The 25,255-nt window shown below is 47.4% G+C and overlaps 1 protein-coding gene across 4 annotated transcripts in view; it reads right to left on the bottom strand.

Annotated features, from left to right (window-relative positions):
* The window catches only part of SYT6 (synaptotagmin 6), a 61,754-nt gene extending 49,969 nt beyond the window's left edge, over nt 1-11,785 (bottom strand). For 2 of the 4 annotated variants that reach the window (XM_033195813.1, XM_033195814.1), the window contains exon 1: nt 11,526-11,764. In XM_033195813.1, coding sequence (XP_033051704.1) covers nt 11,526-11,688 — 163 coding nt within the window. In that variant the 5' untranslated portion in view covers nt 11,689-11,764. Of the gene's footprint in view, nt 1-11,525 lie in introns of all 4 variants that reach the window. The other 2 variants (XM_033195815.1, XM_033195812.1) reach the window with 2 other exon arrangements.
* Nucleotides 11,786-25,255: the final 13,470 nt, after the last annotated feature.

Raw genomic sequence — 25,255 nt, 5'->3', positions numbered from 1 at the left:
GATCAAGGAGTAACTTCAACTTTCGGATCTTAGGCTTTAGCTGTCATAGATAGTGATTCTTCTGATGGATCTGGGCAAAGTAAGTTGAAAACCATCTGAATAGGATTCACCATTCTTGATGCCATTAAGAACATTCATAATTCAGGGGAAAAGGTAAAAATATCAACATTAACAGAAATTTAAAAGAAGTTGATTCCAAACATCGTCAATGGCTTTGAGGGGTTCAAGACCTCAGTGAAGGAAGTAACTGCAGATGTGGTGGAAATAGCAAGAGAACCAGAATTAGAAGTGGAGCCTGAAGAATGGATGAGGAGTTGCTTCTTGTGGATGAGTAAATAAAGTAGTTTCTTGAGATAAAATCTACTCCTGGTAAAGATGCTGTGAACATTGTTGAAATGACCACAAAGGACTTAGAATATTATATAACCCGAGTTGATAAAGCAGTGGCAGGGGTTGAGAGGATTGACTCCCATTTTGAAAGAAGTTCTACTGTGGATAAAATGCTATCAGACAGCGGTGCATGCTACAGAGAAATCTTTAGTGAAAGGAAAAGTCCATTGATGCAGCAAACTCACTGTTTTTTTATTTTAGGAAATTACCACAGCCACTCCAGCCACCAGCAACCACCAAACTGATCAGTCAGTAGTCATCAACATCGAAGCAAGACCCTCCACCATGAAGAAGAGATTAAGACTCACTGAAGGCCCAGATTGTTAGCATTTTTTAGTAATCAAGTTTTTAAAATTAAGATATATATTGTTTTTGGGTGTAATTCTATTGCACACTTAAGGGGCTACAGTATATTTTACACTGTATATGTATATATATGTATAGGTATATATATTACATTGTATACGTTTTGTAAGGCTTTTAGCTGCCACAAAGAATGATTCCTCTGATGGATCTGGGCAAAGTAAATTGAAAACCATCTGAATAGGATTCACCATTCTTGATGCCATTATATTTACAGTATATTACAGTATATTTTATACTGTATATATATGCATATTCACATATATGTATATATGATATATGCATATATTCACATGTATGTATATACTGTATACACTTAATAGACTACAATATATTTTATACTGTATATATGCATATTTTATACTGTATATATATTTTGTTTAATCCTATTATGCTATTCTAATAATCCTATTTATTTTTAGAAAATATTTTTATAAAATATACTGTAGTCTATTAAGTGCACAATAGAATTACACAAAGTTATATATATGTTTACATATGCATATATATAAATTACATATACTTATATGTATAAAAGTTCTATATACATATGTATATATAGTATAAAAGTAGTATAGTATAAAAGTTATATGTGTGTATATATATAGTATAAAAGTTTTATATATCTATATATACATACGTATGTATATATGTATAAGTTATATATACTTATATGTGCATATCTACATATAAGTATATATAACTTACGTGTGTGTGTATGTGTGTGTGTGTGTGTATATATATAACTTTTATATGCACTGGGAAACTGAAAAATTTGTGTGACTTGCTTTATTTTGATATATGCTTTATTGCAGCGGTCTGTAACTGAACCTACAATATATCCAAGGTACTCAGGTACAAATGATTCCTAGAGCTGTCCTCTTCCATTCCTGTGGCCATTCAAGAGCTTTGCTATAAAAATGGTGTTTTAAATGCTGTGATTGGTTTGGAAGTGGGCATTCACTGCCCCACCCCCAGCCCACCCCTAACCCCAGGGATGCCCATTATCCCAAGAAAGGGGTATGCCCCTATGAGGGATGCCCATCTTTGTGAGAAATTATTAAGCAAACCTCCCATCCCACTTCCCTCTCCAAATTTGGGAATGAACCTTTGAGTCCAAGGCCTCTTCTTGCTCAGAGTAGAGAAGTCAGAAGGCTCCGAACCAAGGGCATACCTTGCAGGGTTTGCAAAAATGTTACTGTGGACAAGCTAGCAGAGGAGTTTTGTTTGGCTTGCTTAATGATTGAAATGTTAAGAAATTCCACCATCATCATCACCCCAGACTTCTGACTTCACTGGAAAAGACGAATGACTTGGTAATTGACATGGGCTCCCACATAGTGGGAACTGGTGACTCTCTTTGTAAGGATATGTCCTCACCAGTTCAACCCTCCACTCCCTGTTCCCTGCCTGGCCCCTGAAAGCCTGTAAGTTTGCATCCTCTGTCTTAGTCTGTCCAAATGCCTTAAAAATATTACCATTTAAGGTGAGAAATGACCCCACAAGTACTGAGTCCAGGCTGTGCCTTTAAAGATGGGAGCAGTGGTCCACAGAAGGGACTTGCTTGGAGTCACAGGTTGGTCAGACACAGAACCTGGACTAGGGTCCAGATGTCCACCACTCAGCCTGGCACTCTTTCCTCTGCCCTGGCCTGTCTGTCTCTGGTTAAACTGTAGGCTACTTTGACACATGTTTTTCCTCTTTGTCTGACTCAGGGCCTCGCATAGAAATTGGCACATGGAATGAATGAGTGAATGAAAGAATGATATATGAGAAGGCTGTAATTAGCTCTCATTTCAATTAAGTTCAAGCAACATTTACTGAGTACTTGCAATGTGCCAAGTTCTGGGCTAGCTTGGGAAACAAAGATGCCCAGGCCCCTCCTAAGGGGATCCAGGTACTCCCACAGCACATAGGCTCCAGGGAAAGAGATCCCACATCAGAGGGGCCAAGAAGGAGGTGAGGATATCAGTCACTCTCTCTGGGAAGCCAGCACTGCCTTTTGACTCCTTTGCTGCAAGTTACTTGCCTAGATCAGCTGTCACCTCTGAGAATAGAGAATAATAGCAGAGAATCCTCAAGTCCTGAGCCACCTACCACCACCTCCTTCACCAAGCTTTCCCAATGCCTGGCTCCCTGCACAGAGACATTAGAGCCTTTTCCTGGCCAAAGGAGCTGGAGCTAATCCTTCACCTGAGACTGCCAGACACCAGGAAAGCTCATTCTAAGTCAACTTCTATACTAAAGGTCTCCAATGTGGTAGTGTCTCCAATGGGGTGAACCTCGGGACAGGGGGACACAAGAGAAAAAAAAACAAGCCATTTCAATATTTATAATCTTTAAAAGAAATCAAAATTTTAATATACAGGTTGATAGAAATAATAGCATGTTATTATTAGATTTAGGCAATTTATTCAACATTACTATGTCTAAGGTTCAACGAGCTTTATATCTATTCACTTATTTAATCCTCTCCAATGAAAAAGATATGATTATTATCCTCATTTTACAGATGTGGAAACTGAGGCACAGAAGGTTAAATAGATTACCCAGGTCACACAACTAGTGAGTGGTGAAACAGGGCTACAACCCAGCCAGTCTACTTCTGAAGTATCACCTCTGTGAAACAGGTATGTAACTTGGGAACAAAAAAACATATATTGGAGGTACTAAGTTGTTTTTTTTAACCTGTTACGAGTTCATGATCTAAATAAGTTGGAGACTGTTTCTTCAGGCCTTTATCCTAGTGGGCTCACCGGGAAAGTCACCACAGCTATATGTGTCCTTATTCTACATATCTGGCCATCTCTAGCCCTTCACATCTGTTCTTTGTTACAGCTGTTCTGGATGCATTCTCTGCAATATGACTCACCTCAAAACAAAAGGTGTTTCTAGGGCTTTGCTTTCCTTTGATCATACATCTTACTTGTTCTGGTAATAATTAGAATTTTAATGAGAAGGGGGTAGGGAGAATCTAGAGAGCATAGAGTGCATTTAAATGTTCAGCCTGACAAAAAATTAAATTCGTAAATGAAAAGAGAGATAGGAGAAGGGGGTGGGGCAGGAGAATGAGGTTTTCCTCCGTGTGGTTGCTATTTAGATTGCTTCTCCACATGACCCCCAGCTGCTCTTCCCTCAGAGCTGTGATTAGGGAAGGCAGAGAGCATGGGTTATTGGAATCAGCACCCAGTGCCCAATAGTGGTTATATGAGACCTATGCTGGAAGAATCTTCTTCCAGGACTAGAGGAGCCTGGGCTTTTGACATCTCACTGGCAGGCAGTGCAAGGAGAATTAGGTCTCAAACACTGAGTGGGTTCATCTTCACAGGAGATGCAAGATTGGTGAGCAAGGCTGGTAAGACCAGAAGCAAGCAGCGGGGAGGAGGTGATTGCAGAGGATTTACCCCCTTTAAAATCCCTATATGTGTCCCGGAACTCAGACAGCCCTCATCTCCTAGTTTAAGGTACATTGAGATTAGAAAGGGCTGTAGGTTTCTGTACAGCCTAACGGCTGCCCAGATAACCTAAGCTGTGTGCCTTCCCACTCTGGGTTTGCTGGGGCCAACCCACTGGGACATGTCCCCTAGGAAATCACAGGTACACAAAGAGACTTCAAAATCCTTTCCCCATTCACATCTTGTTTGAACTTTGACCCCTTGAGGCAGCTAGAACTTTGATGGGCAACTCCACCAGTTTCTGAGTCCTGATCCAGTGCTCTTCCAATTTACACCACGCATTCACTTCAGGAAAAGTAAGAAGTAAGCCTCCAGTAAGGGAGAGAGGGCTCAGCCCAGCCCTGAAAAAGAGAAAGTACTCTTCCTAGGTATTTGGATGCTTTTTCCCTGTCTTCTTCTTTACTTCCTCTTCAGCTTAGAGAGAAGGAAGCGTTGCCCTGAAGTCAGACTGGGGTCACTCACAGTCTACCTCCACTAGTTTTAAACTGTGTGCCTTTGGCAAACTAGGTAACATTTCTCAGCCTCATTTCCTCATCTATAAATTGGGGGTAATAATAGTATCTACCTTATAGGGTCATTGTGAGGTTTAAATGAGACCAAAAGTGTTGAGGATAGTGCCTAAGATGTAATAAGCAATAAAATAAATATTACCTATTTTTATTAGAATGAGTTATGCCCAGCCCAATTTGAAACAGTCCTTAGTTTTGAAATTTGTTTAGTGGGCAGAACACCTGCAAACCATGAACATTAATCAATAGAGATAGTTTTAACCTTGTCTTCACAAACCAAGAACAATCTTACTAGCAGAAATAATGTAATGGTTTCGGACATAGCCAGGTCTGTCTGTTTCTTGAGACATAACAAAACCATGGTTCAGATCACACATCTCCAGGCTTTCCTGCGAATACTCATTTGCTTGCTGCCTCCTCAGTTGTTTTGTTGTTACCGTCACCAGCCAGCTGGTGAACAGGAATGAATTCCAAAGGAGTAAGAAGATCAGGGAAGAAAAACCTGTAATTGAGAACATCCTATGTTCTTGAAAATTTTCTTGAAATTTGGGGAAAAGAAGCCTATTGCTCAATATTCATTGTGAAACGTTTTCATTCAGGCATCAGAAGAGCCCTAGTATTTCATGGGCAACTGATTTGGTAAACCATAGCAGCCAGCTATCCAGCAACCCTATGGAAGAGAAAACAGCTATGGAACTAGGCTTTGGGATCACACCCCAGTGACATAGCCTTGTACAGGGGCACGTGGCTTCTAGCCCTGGCTGTGAAACTGGACTCACAGGTGCTCAGACACAGGATGGACATCTCAGGTGGGTGGCAGTGCCAGAATGAATGACAGCACAGCATGTACCATCCTCATTGCTTTCTAATTGCGTGAACTTGAGCAAGTTATTTAACCTGTCCAAATCTTAGTTTTCTCTTTTATTTAGTCAGGATTCGAATTATTCCTACCTTTCAGAATCATTGTGAATATTACATAAGCTAAGACTTTGAGCACAGGCCCTGGTACATGGTGAATGTCCTCAGAATGGAAGCTGCTGTTATTCTTCATGTTTTGTTTTTTGGTGGAGGATAATAATTGACTGTATACAGAACAGACACAAAGCTAAGTCTTTGAGGCAGGGAAGGTAGACACCAGATCAGAGGACAAAGCATCGAGGGACGTCAGGCCCCTCTTCTCTCCTGGGAAGTTGAGATCCCCTTCAAGGCCATCAGGGTAGAATCTGCTTGTCACCTTAAATGAGACTGTCTTGTTGGGGTGATGGCCCATGGTCTCCCTCCTCTTCCAGAAAACACTGGGTTATTAATTAGCAGCTCAGGGCTTTCTTATCTTCCCCCACTGACACTTCTTTCTCCAAAGACAGCCCTAGTGCCCCCTCTCCTCTTCTCCACCCATAGTGTTAGAATTCATCAGCAATTCTTATCGCTTGCTATTGTTCCCATTTTTCTAATGGGCTTTCATGTCAGAAAAATCCATTTTGTAACAGTAACAGGCATTCTTCCTAACCGATTGTAATTGAAGAGATAAACTGGGAAGAGGAAGCAAAAAGAAAGAACCATTTTCCCTGCTCATCCCAAAGCCAGAGAAGGCTGGCTTCAGGGCCTGGAATTGGTGGTGGACCCTCAGAAATGGTCAGCGCTCAGGCTGGGGAGAGCAGGAGCTGCCTCTGCCAAGGAGCTCTCGTGCAGACACAGATAGAGACATGGACAAAGCATAGCCCAGAGGCCAGGGAGCAAGTGACGCAGAGGCCCAGGAGCTTGGAAGAATAGTGTTTAGCCTGGGAAGAGAAGAGATTCTGGCAGAACCACTCATAAAATACTAATAATATTATTTATTTATTTCTACATAGTAAGCATTATGCCCTTTACATTATCTGATTTAACATTTTTACCCTCCCTAAGAAATTGGTATTCATGCTTAAAGATAAATAAACTAAGTGTAGAGATGTTAACCAGGTAACTTGTTCAAGGGGACAGTGCATTAAGGAGAAGAGCTAGGATTTGAACCTAGGACTTTCTGATGCCCAAATCTGGGCTCTTGAACCAGATTTCTGGGAGGACTACAGATTGAGCTGTAGAGTCCCAGGTTGGACAGAGAAGTTGGCGGGGGGTGGAGGGGGCAGGCATTTCTTAGTTGTACTCAGGAGAGGATGGCAGGGACACTCCCACTTTTTGGCCTGACCCTATGAACCTGGACAGAGCCCCAGAGACTCAGATTATGACCAGCCTGGTCACCACCTGCCCCATCTTACTTCTTCCCTGGAAAGCTGACACTTCAGGTTGCCCACCAGCCACTAGGCAAGTAACCAGTGGCCTCTGGAAAAGGTGTACCTGAGGAATATCTGAGAGAGAGAGAGAGAGAAAGAGAGAGAGGGAGAGTGTGTGTGTGTGTGTGTGTGTGTGTGTGTGTGTGTGTGTTAGGAGAACAGAGCTATTCTGTACTGAGGCTCATATGTGGCCCATTAATAATAAGCTCTGCCAGGGCTTGTAAGTTTATTAGGAGAACCCGGTGTAATTAAAATTCAGGGTTGGGGGGAGGGGAGCAGAGGGCTTTTGCTTCCTTTCCTTCTTTCAGAGATCCAGCCTGAGCTACCAATGGGAATAATTAGCAGAGTCCAAACAGAGAAGGAATTAATGCTCCTGAAAAAGCTGTGATGAGGAGAGACAATGCTAAGCTAATTACGGCCGCACCAAGCTTTATGACTGGGCGCTCGCTTCCACCATCATTAGGGGATTCAGAGCTAAATTGGAGACGAATGTGGAGTGTTATAGCTAACAGAGCATTGGCACTAATTTAGCAATTATTAATATTATTATTTTGGTGGATGGTAACTGTACCTTTCTGCCTGAGGGGTCAGGGCATGTGGGCCTTCTGAATGTGGGATCAAGGCTGGAGTGATGGAGGTTGGGGGCAGACTGTCAGAAATTCTTTTCCCTCTATGCTCCTCTCCCTGTTTGTACCTGCAACTAGTGAGAGGAGGGGTCTGCCTGGGTCCTCGGGGAGCAAGAAAGAGTTCAGTGCTCCTAGAAGAAAGAAGGGAGGGATGAGGTTGTGTCATTATACTTGGAGTGCCCAGATCCGGATGCCCCTATTTATTTCTACTTTCAGAGACTCCTCTGATTTCAGTTCCTAAGTGTGACTCTGTCCTTACAGGCTTCCTTTCCTAAGCAAGACTAGAAAGGGTGCCACCTAGTTTAGTCAGGACTTAGTCTTAGCATGCTTTCCCTACTCCAGACAACCCTATACAGACCATAAAGAAACCTGGCTTGATCCAGATGCCTCAATGCCACTCCTCGCTATTTGCAGCCACATGTTATACCCCCAACTCTGTGGACAGGGAAGATAAGCTCCAGACAGTTGGAAGAGAACATGTCTTTTGTACAGAGCTTAGAGGGATGACACATACTGAAACCACCATCCCTACTTGACGTTCTCATCAAAGTCAGAGAGAGAAGAGAACTTCTAGAACTGTAAATCTAAGGGCTCTACAACTCCTAGATACTGGACCCTGCTTCCAGAACTCTAAAGCTCAAAACACACTAATAAGAATATCATCTCCTTGGGTTCTGAAGGATTGTGCATTGTACCTTTCCTCAAAAACGGCAAAATCTGCAGAATTCCATCCTTCCAGTGAGAAGGACAGACATCACATAAATCTCATGGCCACAAGTAAACTGGAGTTAACCACTCCCAGCTGCCAGCCTAAGAAAAGCAGGGAAGCTTGAGGTCTCCTGTTAGGTTTCTACATTTTCTGAAGCACTTCTGGACCTCTGCTTGCTACCTTAAGTACAGAACCCATGCTGACCATACCTAAACCTCTGCAACTTGGCTTATGGAAAAAGTTCATTCATTTCCACAAGGCAGATGACACAATGAAAGGTGGAGAACTGCTTGTTAGTTCACTTGGGATGTATTAAGGAGAATAGCAGGGCTGTGGCTCCAGAGTTTTTAAAGAAAAAGGGGAAAATTTCTTTTAGTTGGAACAGTTTGCGTACAGGTGTTTCCATGTCAGGGTCTGATTAACTGAGACTTCCTGTGCAATTCCTAGCACAGACTCTGGCCTATAGAGGAGTCTCAGCAAATGACAGTGGAGTCTGAATCTCAGTTGTCAAATCCCAGGGTGTTACTAGAAATCTGTAAGCTAGAGACTTATAACAGGAGAAAGTCAAGGGAAAACATAAAATGGTAAAGAGAACTGGGCATGCTCTAGCCACTTGCATTTTTCATAAAACTGCAACAAATGAAAAACTCTAGCATTCTGCTGGCTGGAGAATCTGGACCCAGGTAGTGGCTCTGGGATGCAGGGAGCAGGCTGGGAGGTGGAACAGTTGGGGCCTGGTCCTGAAGTCCATGGCGTCTCCTCAGACCCTCTGGTCACCTAAATTCTCAAGATCCCATGGCCACTCTCAACCACTGTCTTTCTCTTGCTATGATCAAAGGGTCTGCTTCTGCCTCCCCACATCCCTTTCAGCCTCCCAACTTGGACCCTGGGCTTCCCGGGACTTGTGACTCAGCAGCCAAAGTTAAAGTTTTCCTGAGCTAACTCTAACTCATCTTCTGATACAGCCTGCAGGGAAGGCATAGTAATTCATCTGGGCCTGCTGACTCTCACCCCTCAGGCTTTTCTCACCCTCAGCCTGGCCATCCAGGCACCTGTCATTCCAGATTATGGGTATCCCTCTGGTGTCAGAACACCAGTGCCTCCCCCTACCAAGATGTGCTGCGTACCTGCAGCCCTGCCCCACTCCCAGCAACTTCCACCCTCACCCCTGGCATTTCTGCCCTGAACAGACAGGAGAGGCAGCTTCCATCCCAGGTGGAACTCCACAGGTATGTTCTCGCCCTGTAGGCTCTGAGGGTCAGGACCAGCATTAAGGCCCCACTGGAGATGGATCCTTGATGGAAAAGATGGAAGGGAGCTGAGGAGTAGGGAGAGGCAGGAAGAGACTCCCTGACAGGGAAAATTCTGTGTCTGGTGGGTATGGGGAAATGGGTGGTGTGGGAGGGAATGGCACTAGAGAACCGGAGTCTTATAATAATAACTTGTTAGGCCTAATGTGTTCTGCGAATCTCCAAGGCAGGGAATCAACTTCCCCAATCTCCATCTCCGTACTACCCTCTAAAAGTTCTTCTTTATGTCTAACCTCAGTCCCTTCTGCTGCAGTGATCAAGCCATTGACTAAACATTGCCACAACTAGGGAGAGCAGCGCCTCCTACGACCCTCACGGGGCTCAGGTGGGCTCCACTTACCCCAAGGCTGGATATAGCCCCCTCACACACCCAAGGTTCTCCTTGGCCTACTGCCCCCTCCCCTGAACTGTTCCTCAGGGATATCTACCTCTATATACGACCTTTAACCTCAAGTGAAAGGACCCTGGGACCTGCGGCCGCTGGGGAGTTTACCCCACCTGTACCTGCTCCGGGAACCGCCGGTCCCTGGCATCTCGTCCCTGGAGCAGCGCGTGAGGACCAAATTCCCGCCTCTGGCAGCCCCTTTCTCCCCTTCCCGCGCCAGCGATGCGGAGCCACTGGGCAACTCCCGAGTACTCCTAGGCCCAGCCCTACTGGAGTCGGGGTCGGGGGACAAGGAGGAATGGAACCCGCAGAGCCTCCTGGAACCCCGGCGCCCTGGTCCCTGCAGGATCTCCCCACCCCCACTCCGCATTCTTTCCAGGCCTCTCACTCCCCCAGCCCCTCCCCCACGGAGGGGACGCGACCCCGTACTCCCTCCCGCCCGGGACCCTCCAGACGTCGGGACAAAGAAGCCCCGCGGCAGCCGGCGAGCGTGACTGCAGGGCACTGGTGCAGCAGGTAAATACCCGGGGCCGGCCGCCACGTCGCCGACCCTCCGGCAGCTCCCGCCGCCAGGGCGCGACACGACATTCCCGCTGTCGCGACTCCCCGGAGACGCCGCAGCTGCGCGCCGGGGTCCAGCCCGGCGGGGATCGGGCTCGGGACTCACCCGCTCCGGCAAGCTCGACTCGGCTCGGGCTCCCGCCTCGGCTAGGCGGCCGCCTGGGGCTGCGTCCGGCGCAGGGTCCGCGCGGCTTGGGCAGGAGGCGCCCTCTTGGCAAAGTCGGCTAGAGGCGCCCGCTCAGTCGCGTACCCGCCCCGAGTCCGAGTCCGAGAGGGACCGAGGGAGCGAGTTATAGGGGCGAGGGGGGTGGAGGAAGGACGCCGCAACACCCTCATACCCTCCCCCACCCCGCCCCCCGTCCCCCGCCCCCCAGCGGAGACGCGGAAAACCACTAGCAGCCGGAGAGACACCCGGACACAAAGACCTCGTGCCAGCCGCAGACCCAAGTTTCTCCCGGAGAGACCGGGGGTCCGCCCGCGTTCACCACGAGAACACGCACACGGACGGACAGACCGACGCACGGACCCCGGGACCTTGACACTTGCTAGGAGGCGAGCTCTCTTCCTTAGCCGCGCGCCCCTGGTCTCCCGCTCTCTCCATGGACCCCTCTCCTGGCAGATTGCCCGCAGAGCGAGCTTGGAGATGCGAGGGAAACTGAAGCCCCGAGGGTGCCCGGTCCTGGGAGCCTGGCTGTCTGCGGGGTCCCCCGCAGTCCGCAGTAGTAATACGGGAGGGCCAGAGGGGTTCTACCCCCACCCCCGGTCCCCTTCGGGTCTCTCCTGGCTGTGCAAGCGATGGGTCAGGGGGCTGGACGAGGCTGGCTCCCAATCCAGAATCCCTAGCTGGAGAGTTCTTTCTAGGTTCTGGGGCTCCTGGGACCGGGGCTTTGGGGAAGGGAGACCTCAGGACGGATATCCAGGAAGGGAAGGGGCCCTGGGTCTCCTGTTACCTGCGCCTGCCGCGCTGGGACTCCGTTCTGGGGGCTGCAGCTCGAAGCTCCGACAAGTCTCCACGTCCAGCCCGAGAGGGGGCGGCCGGGCCCGGCACAGCGAGGCGAGGACCGCGAGCGCCTCCTGGCACTGAGGCCCGCCGGCCCCCCACACTCCGCTCATGCCCCAGACACCCAGGCCTGCCGAGCAGCAGCTCGAACCCGCGCCGCGGCCGGACTGGGGCGGGGCACGACGGCCCCAAGAAGACCCTTCCTGCAGCGGCCCCCTGCGGCTCCGCTCTGCTTTTAATCACTTCCCCGCAGGGTCCCCGCCCCTCACGTGGCATCCCTCGGCAGCTGGCAAGTCTGGCGCCTCGCGGCCGCCCCCTCTACACTCAGGGACTGGTCTGAGTCCGGGGAGTAGGGGGTTCGAGGCGGGGAGCCGGGCTGTCCCGAATCTCGGAGGGTGCAAGGCCAGGAAGGAGTCCGGGTTCCCGCTCCGCATTCACTGCCTGATGTGACCTTGGGCGTCTCGGAGCCTCAATTTTCCTCTCCGTAAAGGTGTTGTAATGATTTTAAGTACTTCACGGGCTCCCTGGGGACAGAAAGATCGTGTTTGTGAAAACACTGGGGAAACTGCCACATGTCGCACAAATGACAGGGAAATAGATAACCCCGTAACAGAAAGAGCGATGGTCAGGCTGGGTCTGGGAGGACCTTGGCAGAGGTTCCTGACGGGAGAAGTTAGACTGGCCCCCGAGTCCCAGCTTCGGAGGTAGAAGACCCCAAGACACGCCGGCGATGCGAACTGCAAGACTTTCCGAGCTCCGCAATCCTGCGGTCCGCGGTACCCGCATGTTGCTATGGCGACGGGAGGCAGCGGCGGTCTCTCTCCATGGCAACGGGAGGGGAAGTTTCTGGCGAACAGGAATGGGGGGTCATTTCGAGAGGGCGTAGGGCGCTCAGTTCCGCCGGCCCACTTCCCTGCTTCGGTGAAACAGCACCAGAGATCATGTATCTTTCTGCCAAGCGTAACAAGAAAGACAGAAAGCTAAACGGGAGGATTGAGGCTAGACTTAAAGCAGAGATCCCCTCAGAAACTGTGGAGTGAGGCCCAGAAACAGATTGGCTGAGGGGCTTCGAGGCTCCTCACTCAGCGCTGGAAGTCTATGAGCCATGGTCAGGGAGGCCGGAGGACCAGCGCCCTGCAGGGGGGCCTATCACGGGAGTCTCTTGATCTCCACCTGTCGGCGGTGGGGCCCCTTCTGTGAGGGGCTCACCTGAAGCCCCAGACTCCGGTCCATTTGCTCTCCCGGAGCTGGGAAGGAAACTTTAGCTGAAGCCCCTGGAAACCGCTGGGTTGGTGTATGCCCGAGTGGCTGGCGAGGGAAGAGGGTCTTGCCTCTTAATTAACACGCTTGTTGGAAGTGACTTGAGCAGTGACTCATGTTCCGGAGGGAGGAGATTCGGAGCCCTAGCTACTGGCGGTCTCCACTGCGCGCCATCTGTGCCAGCCGGCCCTTAGACTTGCGATCGCCTAGCAGCTAGTGCCTTGGGCACCAAGGGCTAAGGCGAGGCCTGTGAGGACCCTGGCCCAGCCAGGCGGCTTTTCCACCTTGAGGCGCTCCCTGGCTCTGTCCACGGTGCTGAAGAACCAGTTGGTGCTACCATAGCGTGGGCCTAAGTTTAGGGGACGAGGGAGAGGCAATTGTGGAAGGTTCGCAGCTTCCACCTTGACCCCTGTGCCTGTGATAGGAGAAGGTTAGGAACTCAGGCAGGGACCAGGCAGACACGACGCAGGCGATACTGTGCAATCCGGGCTGCCTTCCTGCCTGAGGTGTTTGGTTGCTGTTCCAAGAACAAGTGGGACTCTAGCATCCCCATTCGCCTTCCTGGTGCTTCTGAAAACCCACCTGAGGAGCCCAGAGGCCCCATTAACTTATTTGCCATCACCCGATGCAGATCTCAGAACCCAGGAGAGCCTCTGGCTACACGCTTATTAGTAGTTTCCCAAGTGACAGGTTTGTGTTTATGTAAAATACAAATGGAGAACTGCTCTTTGCCCGTGTTTATGGCAACTCTGTCACTCCGCTGCTATTTCTCCCTCCCCCTCGCGAGTTCCTGGGGAAATTCACAGAACAAAGCGCCTTGTTTTGCCTTTGCAGGGAATGAAAAAAACACAGGACCATTCCAAGGGCCCAGACCTGTGATGCAGGGAAATCAATATTTTGCTTATATCGAGTGGGGGAATTTGCATCTAATCGGAAGGTAAAGGAGCTTGTTTGGAGCAGAGCAGGTGGCAGGAGCCGAGAATTAACAGATAATTTCTCATTGTTCCCGGATTCAGCCTTCACACTCGGCAGGCGGTTCTGCAGCGTCTCTGGCGCCCCGGCAGCAGCTCTGGACCTGGCATTTCTCAGTCTAACACTGTGAAGGAGCTGCTGCCCTGACAGGGCTGCAGAAACAGGTTAGGGCCCCTGGGTCAGTCAATAGCTACTGAAGTTGGAGTGTAGGAGTTAGGGTGTGTGAGAGAGACAAAGAGAAAGAAACAGAGACAGAGATAGAGGCAAGAGACAGATAAAAATGAGAGAGACAGAGGATGAGATAGAGATACAGAGAGACAGTTATAACAGATAGAGAACAGAGAAACAGACAGAGAGGCAGCTGTACAGATTAAGAAACACACATTCAGAAGGAGACATTTAAAAAGTATTTTTAACATTAAGATAAAGCCTCACCCTAGTTGTCCTCTTTAGCCCGCCACCTCCCCCTGCCCCCAGGTCAATTGCTGATACCATTGTGGTCACATAATCAGCCACAAAGAAGAAAAAATTCTTCATGTAATGATGGAAACTTTTTTGTCTCTCAAACCCCTTTGCCCTGCAAACCCAACCCCAAAACACACTTTTGCTTCTTCCCATATGAAGAGATCAAATTCAGGGTCCCAGGGTCCCACCAAGACCTGGGAGGGAGGATCCGGGGTCCCACTCAAACCCAGAGAGGGAAAGAGGTGGAAAGAAGTGGAATTGTTTTCCTTCAATTCTGTCTCACAGAGAAATCCCATTCATTCTGAGTTTGGGTGTAGGGGTGGGGAGGGGAGAAGCAGGAACAGAGATAGTAAGCATGGAGTGGTGGCAAATAAGTACATTGGACAGGGCCTGGGATGGCTGGGATTCAGGGCTGGTGCACCAAAGCAGCCATGAGGCTGTCATATCCCCTATCTGGGGCTTAGTGTGCCTATCTGAAGTTGGATTAGGAGCTCTTTGAGGCTCCTTCCGGCAACAGCACTCTAGGATTTTACATGAGGGAGAAAGGAGGAGGCTGGGACGAGGGGAGGAGGGAGGCAGCCTTTCCTGGCTCTGAAGCTGAGGGTGGTTTTACAGAGGCCAACTCACTTTCAGCTCCCCCTCCCCCATTGTTCTCATTGCATCTACAGCCATGGATGGAGCAGCCCGAGTTTGGGTACCCCCCAGGCCAGACTGCTCAGATGCAGGAAGAGGAGCTGGGGTGGATGGGAGGCAGAATAAGAGGAGGTTTGAGACAGAAACCAGAGGGCTCCCACTCCTATGCCCTCCTCTCTTCGGAAATAGCCAATGTGCCCATCCCCCCCAACTTAAGTCTCTGCCCTTGGGCAGGCTCCCACTCTGCTCTGAGCAGGAATGTCTTGTTGAGTTATGTTGCAAATAAAATAAATTAAAACCAAATAATAATTTCTTTCAAAAAATTGAACCTTGGTAGGAAATTGCTAATGCTGTAGGCGGGAAGAATGAGCTCCTTTGACATGAGCCCATGTGTCATATTGTCTTTTCATCTCAATGCAATTTCTAAATAGGGAGCCCTTTCCCCATTCCCTCCTCCCTCCAAGTCCCCAGCAGAAATGTAAAGGGAGCAGTCTGACGATTGAAGCTGGATTGTCTGACGTGCAGGGAGAGACACGGAGGAATAGACACACAAGCACACCTACAGCTTTGCCATGTGGATAGAAGCCAAGGAGGCTCTGACCCAACCCTGAGGGCCCCTGGTCTCTTCTCCCCTACCTCCCCCATCCTCTGCTTACTGAGGCTTGTAGCTGCCTTCTGCAGAAGTGTTAATTTACTCAAGAAAACAGACATCAATTGAACCTAGTCTACTGCCAGTGGAGAATCAAGTTGAGGTCCTGTATTTGAGGGTGTAACTTTATATCATTATTTGGAATAAACTGTACTATGGATTCCCTATGGGGTTTCAGCCAGAACAGCTTTATCAGTATTTCCTACAGATTCCACTCTCTCCCCAAGACCCCATACCAAGACAGCAAATCTAGCCAAAGCTGGGTGACTTCTGCAAATCATGACTTTCCAAGCCATCATCAGAGTTTTCAGGGATTCCTCCTTACCTGAAAAGATGCAGAAGACATCACAGAGCTCAAGGTCAATGCCTAGGTGCTTTTTGAAAGAGTCCATTCTTGCTTTTATTCCAAGAAATCTGCTTGGCAGTTCAAACATCCTGAACCAGGGTATATTTTCCTCTCTCCCATTCCTCCCCCATTTCAGTGGTCTCATCTCTGTCCTGTGCTCTCTGTTCAAGCACACAATGTTCCACATCAGGCTTGGGAAGACTGGACAATGTTTTCTGCATCCAGCCTGGCTTTGTGGACAAAAGCAGGCTGGAGTTTGGGGAAACAGAGACAGGTTGAAGGTCAGAAGGCAGTAATCATCCTTCCAACAACTTTAGAGCTAGGCCTAACCACGGTGGGTTGAGGTCTGTCTTCATTATTGTGAAGTGAAGATGAAGTCAGAGGGGAAGGGCTAGGAAGGGAGCCAAATAGTCCTCTTCTCACTGACCTTGTACAGAAGAAACAGCACGGGCTTTGGAGTTGGACAGATCTGCGTTCAAATCCTGGGTCTGTTATTTACCAACTGGCTTGCTTTAGGTCCTGTACTTTAGGTCTCTGAACTTCAGCTTCCTCATTTGTAAAATGAGACATATAGGGCCTGCTTCACAGTGTACAAGGAAAGGATTACATGAGTTGGGTTAAATGGTGAAGGTACCGTGACTGATCCGTGGCAAGTGTTAAACAAAAGACGGTTCCTGTCCCCTTCCTTCCTTTTTTCAGAATGTAGAGGAAAATTTAGCAGGTGTACTATTCAGAGGTTAACCTGTATTCTTCCATGGGGCAAGTCTCTGCAAATTTTCCAGAAGGAATTTATCTCATTTAATTCTTACAAAAACACTGAAAGGCAGAATGGGTGGATCCTAATGGTCCATCTAGTAGAGGAGATTAAGTGCCTAGTTCCTAGTCCACAAGCAAGGAGATGGCAGAGAACTGTAATTCAGGCCTTCAGACAGCAGATCAGCCCTCCTTCCTTCTTTACCATGCTGCAGAAAGATAGTGGGGATGTGAATACTTTTTCTTATTTTCTTACAAAAGGTTACAATATTTTAAAATTGCCTTTACAGTAAATAAAAAATTTAGAAATAAATTACAATGCAGTGGAAGATTTTTTTCTGTGCCTCTTTGCAATGCTCTTGGCTCTTTGACCCTAGCCATTTCAGTTGCCTCTTGGACCCAGTTACTGGTCTAGAGGAAAGATGGTGTCATTGATAAAATACGGGGCTGGGGCCAGCCAGCTTCATGGCTCCAGACGTGCTTGGTTGCTTCATTCTTGACAGAGGTAGGACTCTTCAGAGAGCAGCTGGAGGTGTCTCTGTGCCTGGACTGTGTCCTGTGGTCAGAGCCCTGCTTCCAGGAAAGGGCCAAGTCAAGATTCTTGTAAGACCGGGACCCCAAAGACTGGAGCTCTCCCCAAGGAGCCTGGAGAGAGTTTGCAATCTTAGGTCTCTGGCTGTTCCACTAATGAAAGGAAACCAGATAAAATGCCAAAACTAATTAAAATGACAAACCCGAAAAGGCCCTGTCAAAACTAGGAAGTCTTAATTCTTGATTTCAACAGAATTCAGGTAGGAAGAATCAACTAGAGCATGCTTTGGGTCAGTGGACTGAAGCTCCCTGTGGAACTGAGATGCTAGAGTCCCTGGAGAGAACAAATTTGTTTACCAAATTCCAGCTTCCATCCAATTGGTAGAATAAAAACTCTTTCTATCCCAGCCCCCAACCCTTATATATAGTTCTGCTGTTTGCTAGAGCCACAGTAAATGGTTTTAATGAGTCAGCCCCCAACCTTTATTAATACTTCTGTACCTTTGTAAAGCGTGGCACAGTTTACACAACCGTCTTACATATGTTATCTCCTTTCATACAACCCCGAGAGTGGACATTATTATTCTCATTTCACTGGTGAGGTCTCAGAGAGGCTAGAAATAACTGGCTCAGGATTCACAGCTAGCAACTGGCAGAGCCAGAGCTCGAGTTTGTCTTTTCATGTCACTCGTTCACTCATTCGACATTTACTGAGGTCCTACTAAGACCCAGTCTGTGCCAGACACATGGGATGCAGTCCGGTGCTGTTTCCTGTATACACTGGCCTTCAGCCACACCTCATACAGAGCCCTGAGCATATGGGTTCTGTCCTGAGGGAGTGCACATCATCAGTTGTGTAAAGAGGCTGTGTGTGAAATTGATTGAAAATGAGTTCTTCTACCTCCTTGATACACAGTTGCACAACCCACATGAACTGTGAAATTCTCTTCTGACATGATTCTCTCTTTTACTCTCTCCTTTGCCTCCTGTCAACCCTCTGCTTTCTCCAGGGTTCAGCTTTCAGCGTTTCTTTCTTCTATCTCAGCACCTTCTCTCTGAATGGTCTTATCCACTTATAGGGCTTCAAATACTAAACAATGCCAACATTAATAGTAATGGTAAACATTTACTGAGCACTTACTGTTTTCTAGGCTCCATGCTGCTTGCTTAATATGGATTGCATAATTTAATCCTCACAACAATCTTATTATTGCCTGCAATTTGCAGGTACCAAGTGATAGAGCCAGAATTTCAACCCATGCAGTCTCACTCCAGCACCCACCCTAAGGATTTCCAATTCTGTATCTCTGACTCATTTATCTCTCCTTGCTTCTCCATGTGCATTTATAAATTCATGTTCTGAACAACTTGACCCTAGACCGTCTGAATCCAGTACATAAAAGACAGAAATTATATTTTCCTTAGCAAACCTGCTCTACCTTCTTAAAGAAGGCTATAACCAAACCAAATTAGTGGCTCAAACTAAAAATCTCAGAGCCTTCTTTGATGCTTCCCTCTCTCTTATTCACCTGCATTTGTCCATGACTGAATTCTGTTGTTTCTATTCCTCAAGTGTTTTCAACCCTTGCCCCCTCATCCTTGGATTCACTGTCCTCGCCCTACCTCCAGGACCCAACATCCTTCTTCCAGATCATGGCTGTTATGTTATGGGATAATATGACTACATCACCCTCTCCATTAAAATCTTTCATAGCATTCTTGGGGCCTTTGAGATGAAGTTGAAACCCTCCAGTACAGCAAACAAAGCCCTTCCAGATCTGGCCTTTGTCCACCTAGGTAGCCTTCTCTCTAGATACTCCTGGGTATCCCCTGTGGGCCACCTATGCTGTGGTCACAGAGTGGTAATTCCTGTCCCTTGTCCTCACTCTCCACCCCACCTTCTGCACTTTTGCTCACTTTGTTCCTGCAGTTCCTCTTATCTTCCATTCTAGAGTCTAGAACTTTGTGACTGCTTGTCCTTCTGCCCCAAACACGTTCCCTCTTTTCCTCATCACCCAGCTTGTTCCTACTGGATGCAGTGGCACATGCAGGATAAGACTGTAGGCTTTGAACATTATACTGAATGGGCAAAAGATGGAAGCATTCCTGTTGAGAACCAGAACAAGACAAGGATGCCCATACACATCATTCTTATTCAACATAGTACTGGGAGTCCTAGCCAGAACAATCAGGCAAGAGAGTGAAATAAAAGGCATCAAAATAAAAAGATGGGAAGTCAAACTATCTCTCTTCACAGACAATATGATACGATACCTAGAAAACCTCATAGTGTCTGCCCAAAGGCGCCTAGATCTGATAAACAATTTTAGCAAAGTTTCAAGATACGAAATCAATGTACAAAAATTAGTAGCATTTCTATACAACAATAACATTTAACCAGAGAGTCAAATCAGGAATACAATCACATTTACAACAGCCAGAAAAATAGTAAAATACCTAGGAATACACCTAACCAGGGAGGTGAAAGATCTTTACAAGGAGAATTACAAAATACTGCACAAAGAAATCAGAGTTGACACAAACAAAAGGAAAAACATTTCATTTTCCTGGATAGGAAGAATTAATATTGTTAAAATGGTCACACTGCCTAAAACCATTTGCTATGCCTATCAAACTACTAATGACATTTCTCACAGAATAAAAAAATATATAATTCTTTTGGAACCAAAAAAAGAGCCTGAATAGCCAGAGCAATCATAAGCAAAAAGTACAAAGCTGGAGGCATCACACTGCCCAACTTGAAAGTATACTACAAGGCCACAGTAACTAAAACAGCATGGTACTGGTATGAAAACAGACACAAAGACCAATGGATCAGGTTAGAGAACCCAGAAATAAAGCTGTACACCTACAACCATCTGATCTTTGGCAAAGCCAAGATAAACAAGCAATGGGGAAAGGACTCCCTATTCAATAAATGGTACTGGGATAATTGGCTAGCTGTATGCAGAAGACTGAAACTGGACCCTTCTCTTTCACCATATACAAAAATCAACTCAAGGTAGATTAAAGCCTTAAATGTAAAACCTAAAACTGTAAAGACCCAAAAGAAAGTCTAGGCAATACCCATTCTAGACATTGGCCCTGGCAAACATTTCATGACAAATACTCCAAAAGCAATCGCAACAAAAACAAAACTTGGCAACTGGGACACTAATTAAACTAAAGAGCTTCTGCACAGTAAAAGAAACTATCAATAGAATAAACAGACAACCTACAGAATAGGAGAAAATATTTGCAAATTATGCATCTGACAAAGGTCTAGTATCCAGAATTTATAAGGAACTCAAACGAATCAACAAGCAAAAAACAACCTCATTAAAAAATGGGCAAAGATTATGAATAGACACTTCTCAAAAGACATACAGATGGCCAACAAGCATATGAAAAAAAAGTACGCAGTATTACTAATCATTAGGGAAATGCAAATAAAAACCACAATGAGATACCATCTCACGCGAGTCAGAATGGCTAGCTATCATTAAAAAGTCAAAAAATAACAGGTTCTGGTGAGGTTGCGGAAAAAAGGGAACATTTATACACTGCTGGTTGGAATATAAATTACTTTAGCCACTGTAGAAAGCAGTTGGGAGATTTCTCAAAGAACTTAAAATAGAACTGCCATTTGACCCAGCAATTCCATTACTGAGTATATACCCAAAGAAATATAAATTGTTCTACCATAAAGACACATGCATGTGTATGCACTATTCACAATAGCAAAGACATGGAATCAACCTAGATACCCATCAACAGTGGACTGGATAAAGAAAATATGGAACATACATACCATGGAATACTACACAGCTGTACAAAATGAGATCATGGCCTTTGTAGCAACTTGGATGGAACTGGAGGCCATAATCCTAAGGGAATTAACACAGGAACAGAAAACCAAATACCACGTGTTCTCACTTATAAGTGGAAGCTGAACATTGAGTACACATGGACACAAAGAAGGGAACAATAGACACTGGGGTCTATTTGAGGGTAAAGAGTGGGAGGAGGGTGACAATTGAAAAACAGCCCATCGGGTATTATGCTGATTAACTGGGTGATAAAATCATCTGTACACCAAACCCTTGAGACACTCAATTTACCCATGCAACAAACATGCACATGTACACCTTGAACCTAAAACAAAAGTTGGAGGGAAAAAATGTATAGGTTTGCAGGTAGATTACTTGGTACAAATTTTGGATCTGCCATCCAATTGAATGAATAACAGTAGCTGTGTGACCTTGGGCAAGTTACTAAACCTCTCTGTGCCTCTGTTTTCTTGTCCATAAAATGGAGATGATAATAGTAGTACCTCTCTCATTAGTTTACTGGGAGGTTTAAATGAGTTGATATGAACGAAGCACTCAGAATATTCCATTCTCTGACTTCCAGAGCTGACTCAGATATTCCCTTTCTTGACAGCCCATGGCACCCAATGCTTTTCTTTGTCACAGAGTTTAACAAACCATACTGTTGACTATTACTAGGCCATGAGCTGCTGAGCTGCGTATGTCTCTCATTGATCTTTATACCCGCAGGGCCTCACACCTGATCCACACACAGCAAATGTCTGTCACTTTGAAGAAGGCTGAATGTGTGAGTGTAATGCAACGCAAAGTGAGTGTGTGAGTGCAGGAGGAATCCCAGAGGACAGTTCCACAGGCCAAGTCAGGGAAGGCTTCTCGGAAGAGTAGAGTTGTGATTAGAGTAGTTTGTCTGGAACTGGAAGGAATGGGGGAGCACATTCATTCCAGGCTGCAGAACACCTGTGACACAGGGAGCTCAGGCAAAAATAAGCATTTCACAGGAAGGAGTGAGTCAAGGACAAGGGGCGAGAGAGGACCCTAGACCCTCAGGAATCCCAGTTCACTGCTCTGATGCTCATCTTACTCAGCTAGGTTGTTATCAAGAGCTGGGCTTGTTCCAGCGTCAGAGGCCAAGGCAGAGGGAGGCCCAACCCCAGCCTTCAAGGAGATTCCAGCGAAGCCACAGGAAGCTGGGAGGCACCCAGTCAATACTCCTCTGCAAACACTCCAGAGTTAGGGTCATGAAAAGTTTCTTTTTTCGAAGAAATGGCTTACCAAAAGTGTGGATTGAGGAGAAAAATAAATTCATAAATACTTTTTTAAAAGAAATTGCTCATTTTTCTCATGCCAAGCCTTCGCTGTGAAGCACGTGTGTGTCTGCTAGGGCAGCTGACTGTTTTCCAGGATAAATTTCTGATGATAACACCAAGTCATTACTGCACAATTAGTGCTGCTAATGAGGAATGCAGAGTTTGCTTCCCACTCCTTCCCCCGCCCTTTCTACCTCTCTCTGCTCTCTTCTCCCCGATTCGCACACATTCTTCTCACACCCCTCCCTCCCAACAACAGAGCTGCTAGTGGGAGACGGGAGGGCCCCAGCTGAGGCTGTCAGACATTGGATTTTGACTCTCAAGCCTCCCAAATTAGCAAAGTGCCCAGGTAGCTGGGAGAGGGCAGAGAACCAAGGGGTGCCCATGAAGAGGACGGAGAGGCTGGCCTTGACCTGGGCACCAGAAAGTTAACAAGGGACTGGGAGCAGTGGCTCCTGCCTGTAATCCCAGTGCTTTCAGAGGCTAAGGCAGGAGGATCACCCGAGGTCAGGAGTTCAAGGTTGCAATCAGCTATGATCGCACCGCTGTACTCTAGCCTGAGTGACAGAGCAAGACCTGTCTCTAAAAAAATAAGAAGAAAGAAAGTTAAATAAGGGTGGCAGCCGTAGCCTGGGGAGGTGGGGGACGGCAACTTACACTTCAGGGTATGCGGCAGTGATCTGTCACCCTACAGACTTTGTCTAATGCCCTGGTAATAGTGGAATTTTCTCCAGCAGTGAGGAGACAGCACAGTGCCAGGGCTAGGTAACAGAGCTGTGGGTGGGTGATACTGTGTTTGTTTAGGTTGCTGGTGGGAACAGCAGCTAAGCTTGATGGGAACATATTTTGTTTCATTCTGAGTAATTATTTTCCCTACACACACACTCTTAGACACACATACATAGACCACATTCAGACACACACGCCCAGGGGGATTTTTCAGCCTTGCTCCCGGAAGCACCTGACAGGTTCTCTGACAGGCTCTCCTCCCAGGTGGCTGTTGAGCTTTTAGGAAACCTCAGCAGCCTTTGTAAGATGGAGAGTTTAAAAACTGCCAAGAAGATTTTGTAGGGGAGGCCGGGAACTCACTGAGGCCTTTGTTCCTGAGTAGGTATTTCCATGGTAGGCTGTAGAGTCGCCCACGGACCTGGTGAGCAGAAGTCACCTGTGGCTGATGGAGCCCAGCCTTCCCGGCCTGGGGAAGAGGGTGGGCAGAAGAGGCCCATGAGGGAAGCGGGAAAAGGAAGGAGGGGCAATAGGGAAGTCTGTGGCTTCAGGAGGAGGGTTCAGGGGTAGGAAGTTGCTGAGGCCAGGCTTGGATGCAGAGGATGCTTGCAAGGAGAACAGGCGTGGGGATGACCACAGGGTCCCAGCTCCATGGCTCAGGGAAGCTGTGGACAGCACAGAGCACGAATGCCTCGGCCCCAGTAGGGAGTGGATTGGATGGCCTGGCTTGCCTGTCATCCAGTTCTTTATGATTCTTGCACATGAAAATTGACAAAAGCCAATCACTTTCCTCACAGCTGTGCTAACCTAGGGTGGGGGCGTTAGGGAGGATGGCAAAGGCTTTTCACTATTCATTGGATTAAACTGTTAGAGCCAAACAGCACAACAAATGGAAGTCCACTGTTGTCTCTGAAAGCCATTCTAATTGTTAACTGAGCTGGTGAGTGAGATGCCCTGGGAGGCTCACGGTGGCTTCACTCTGACTTCGGGTTTGTGAGCAGAACTTTGGTAATGCTTTCCTCTGTCACCCTCAGGCAGACAAGAAAGTACCTCGGTGAGCCTCCCTCAATTCTGAAGAGCCTCTCATTCCCCCACAGGCTAGGCCCAGAGACACCAACACTGAGCCTTGCCTTGTTTGGAGCATTTCCTTTGGGAGGAGGGTCCCACCTTCCTAATCTGGGTTAGATGCTCCCTGAGCCCTCCATTTCTGCTGTTGTCACTGCCCTCAGACTTTATGGTAATTGCTAATTTACTTATCCATCCCCTAGACAGATATGTCAGGGACTAGGCCACAAGTTCTGCCTCTGTTTTGCTCACTTTGGTATTCCCAGCCCTTGCCATGTTGTCTGTTACCTAGTAGGTGCCCAAGAACGTTTCACTGGGTGAATTAGCTGAGATAGGAGTTTCAAAGTTTAGGAGTCGGGGAGTCATTTTTAGGTAGATCAATTCCTGCTTGCCAGGGAGAGGAGGGAAAACCACAAAGTGTCTAAAAGCAAAGAGAAGATTTGCTGACCACAGAGGAGGAGAGGGGCATGTCTCCCTTCTCACCTGGAATTCCTAAAACCTGAACCGCAGGGTTAGAACAACTGCTGAAAAGATCTACCAGGTAAAGCTTCAAGATCTTCCCATAGAGCTCAATCTCCTGGACCAGGGGCCACCCTCCTGGGAGGCCTTGCTTTCCTTTCTCTGACTTCTTGCTCTCCTTTCTCTGACCTCTTGCTCTCCTTTCTCTGACCTCTGCGGTGCTGGTACTTGGCGCCTCCAGAGAACCTCCCGGCAGGTGCTGCCTCATTGACTCCATGCTCTGGAAACCCTTTTCCTTGAACCCGTGGCCTCACTCCCTCCCCTTCACCAGGGAGCAGCTGACGACTCCTGCTGCCTCCTTCATGTTCTTCCAGGGCATTGCTCCCTCTCTTGCTGCTCCCACCCAAGTGAAGACAAAGTCCCCTTCCTCGTTTCTCCTCAGCATGCCATGGCAGGTTGGCAATTGAAAAAGAACCTTAAGAATGACTGAGGAAGGAATTACCATTCATATAAATAGTTTTTGGATATCCAAGAGTCGTCACACTCTAGACAGAAAGAGCAGGTGCTGCATCGCAGGCATCTTGCCTGGGTGCTGGCCCGGTCGGGCGGGGGCTGGAGCTGGTTCTCAGAGGTCCCCAACTGAGCAGCAGGAACGAGGCATCCTGACATTTACCACAAGCTCTG

The sequence above is a fragment of the Trachypithecus francoisi genome, unplaced genomic scaffold (genome assembly GCF_009764315.1).
Source record: "Trachypithecus francoisi isolate TF-2019V2 unplaced genomic scaffold, Tfra_2.0 Lachesis_group5, whole genome shotgun sequence".
NCBI classification, from domain to species: Eukaryota; Metazoa; Chordata; class Mammalia; order Primates; family Cercopithecidae; genus Trachypithecus; species Trachypithecus francoisi.
The sequence above is the reverse complement of the archived record's forward strand: the minus strand, read 5'-3'. Positions and strand labels throughout refer to the sequence as shown.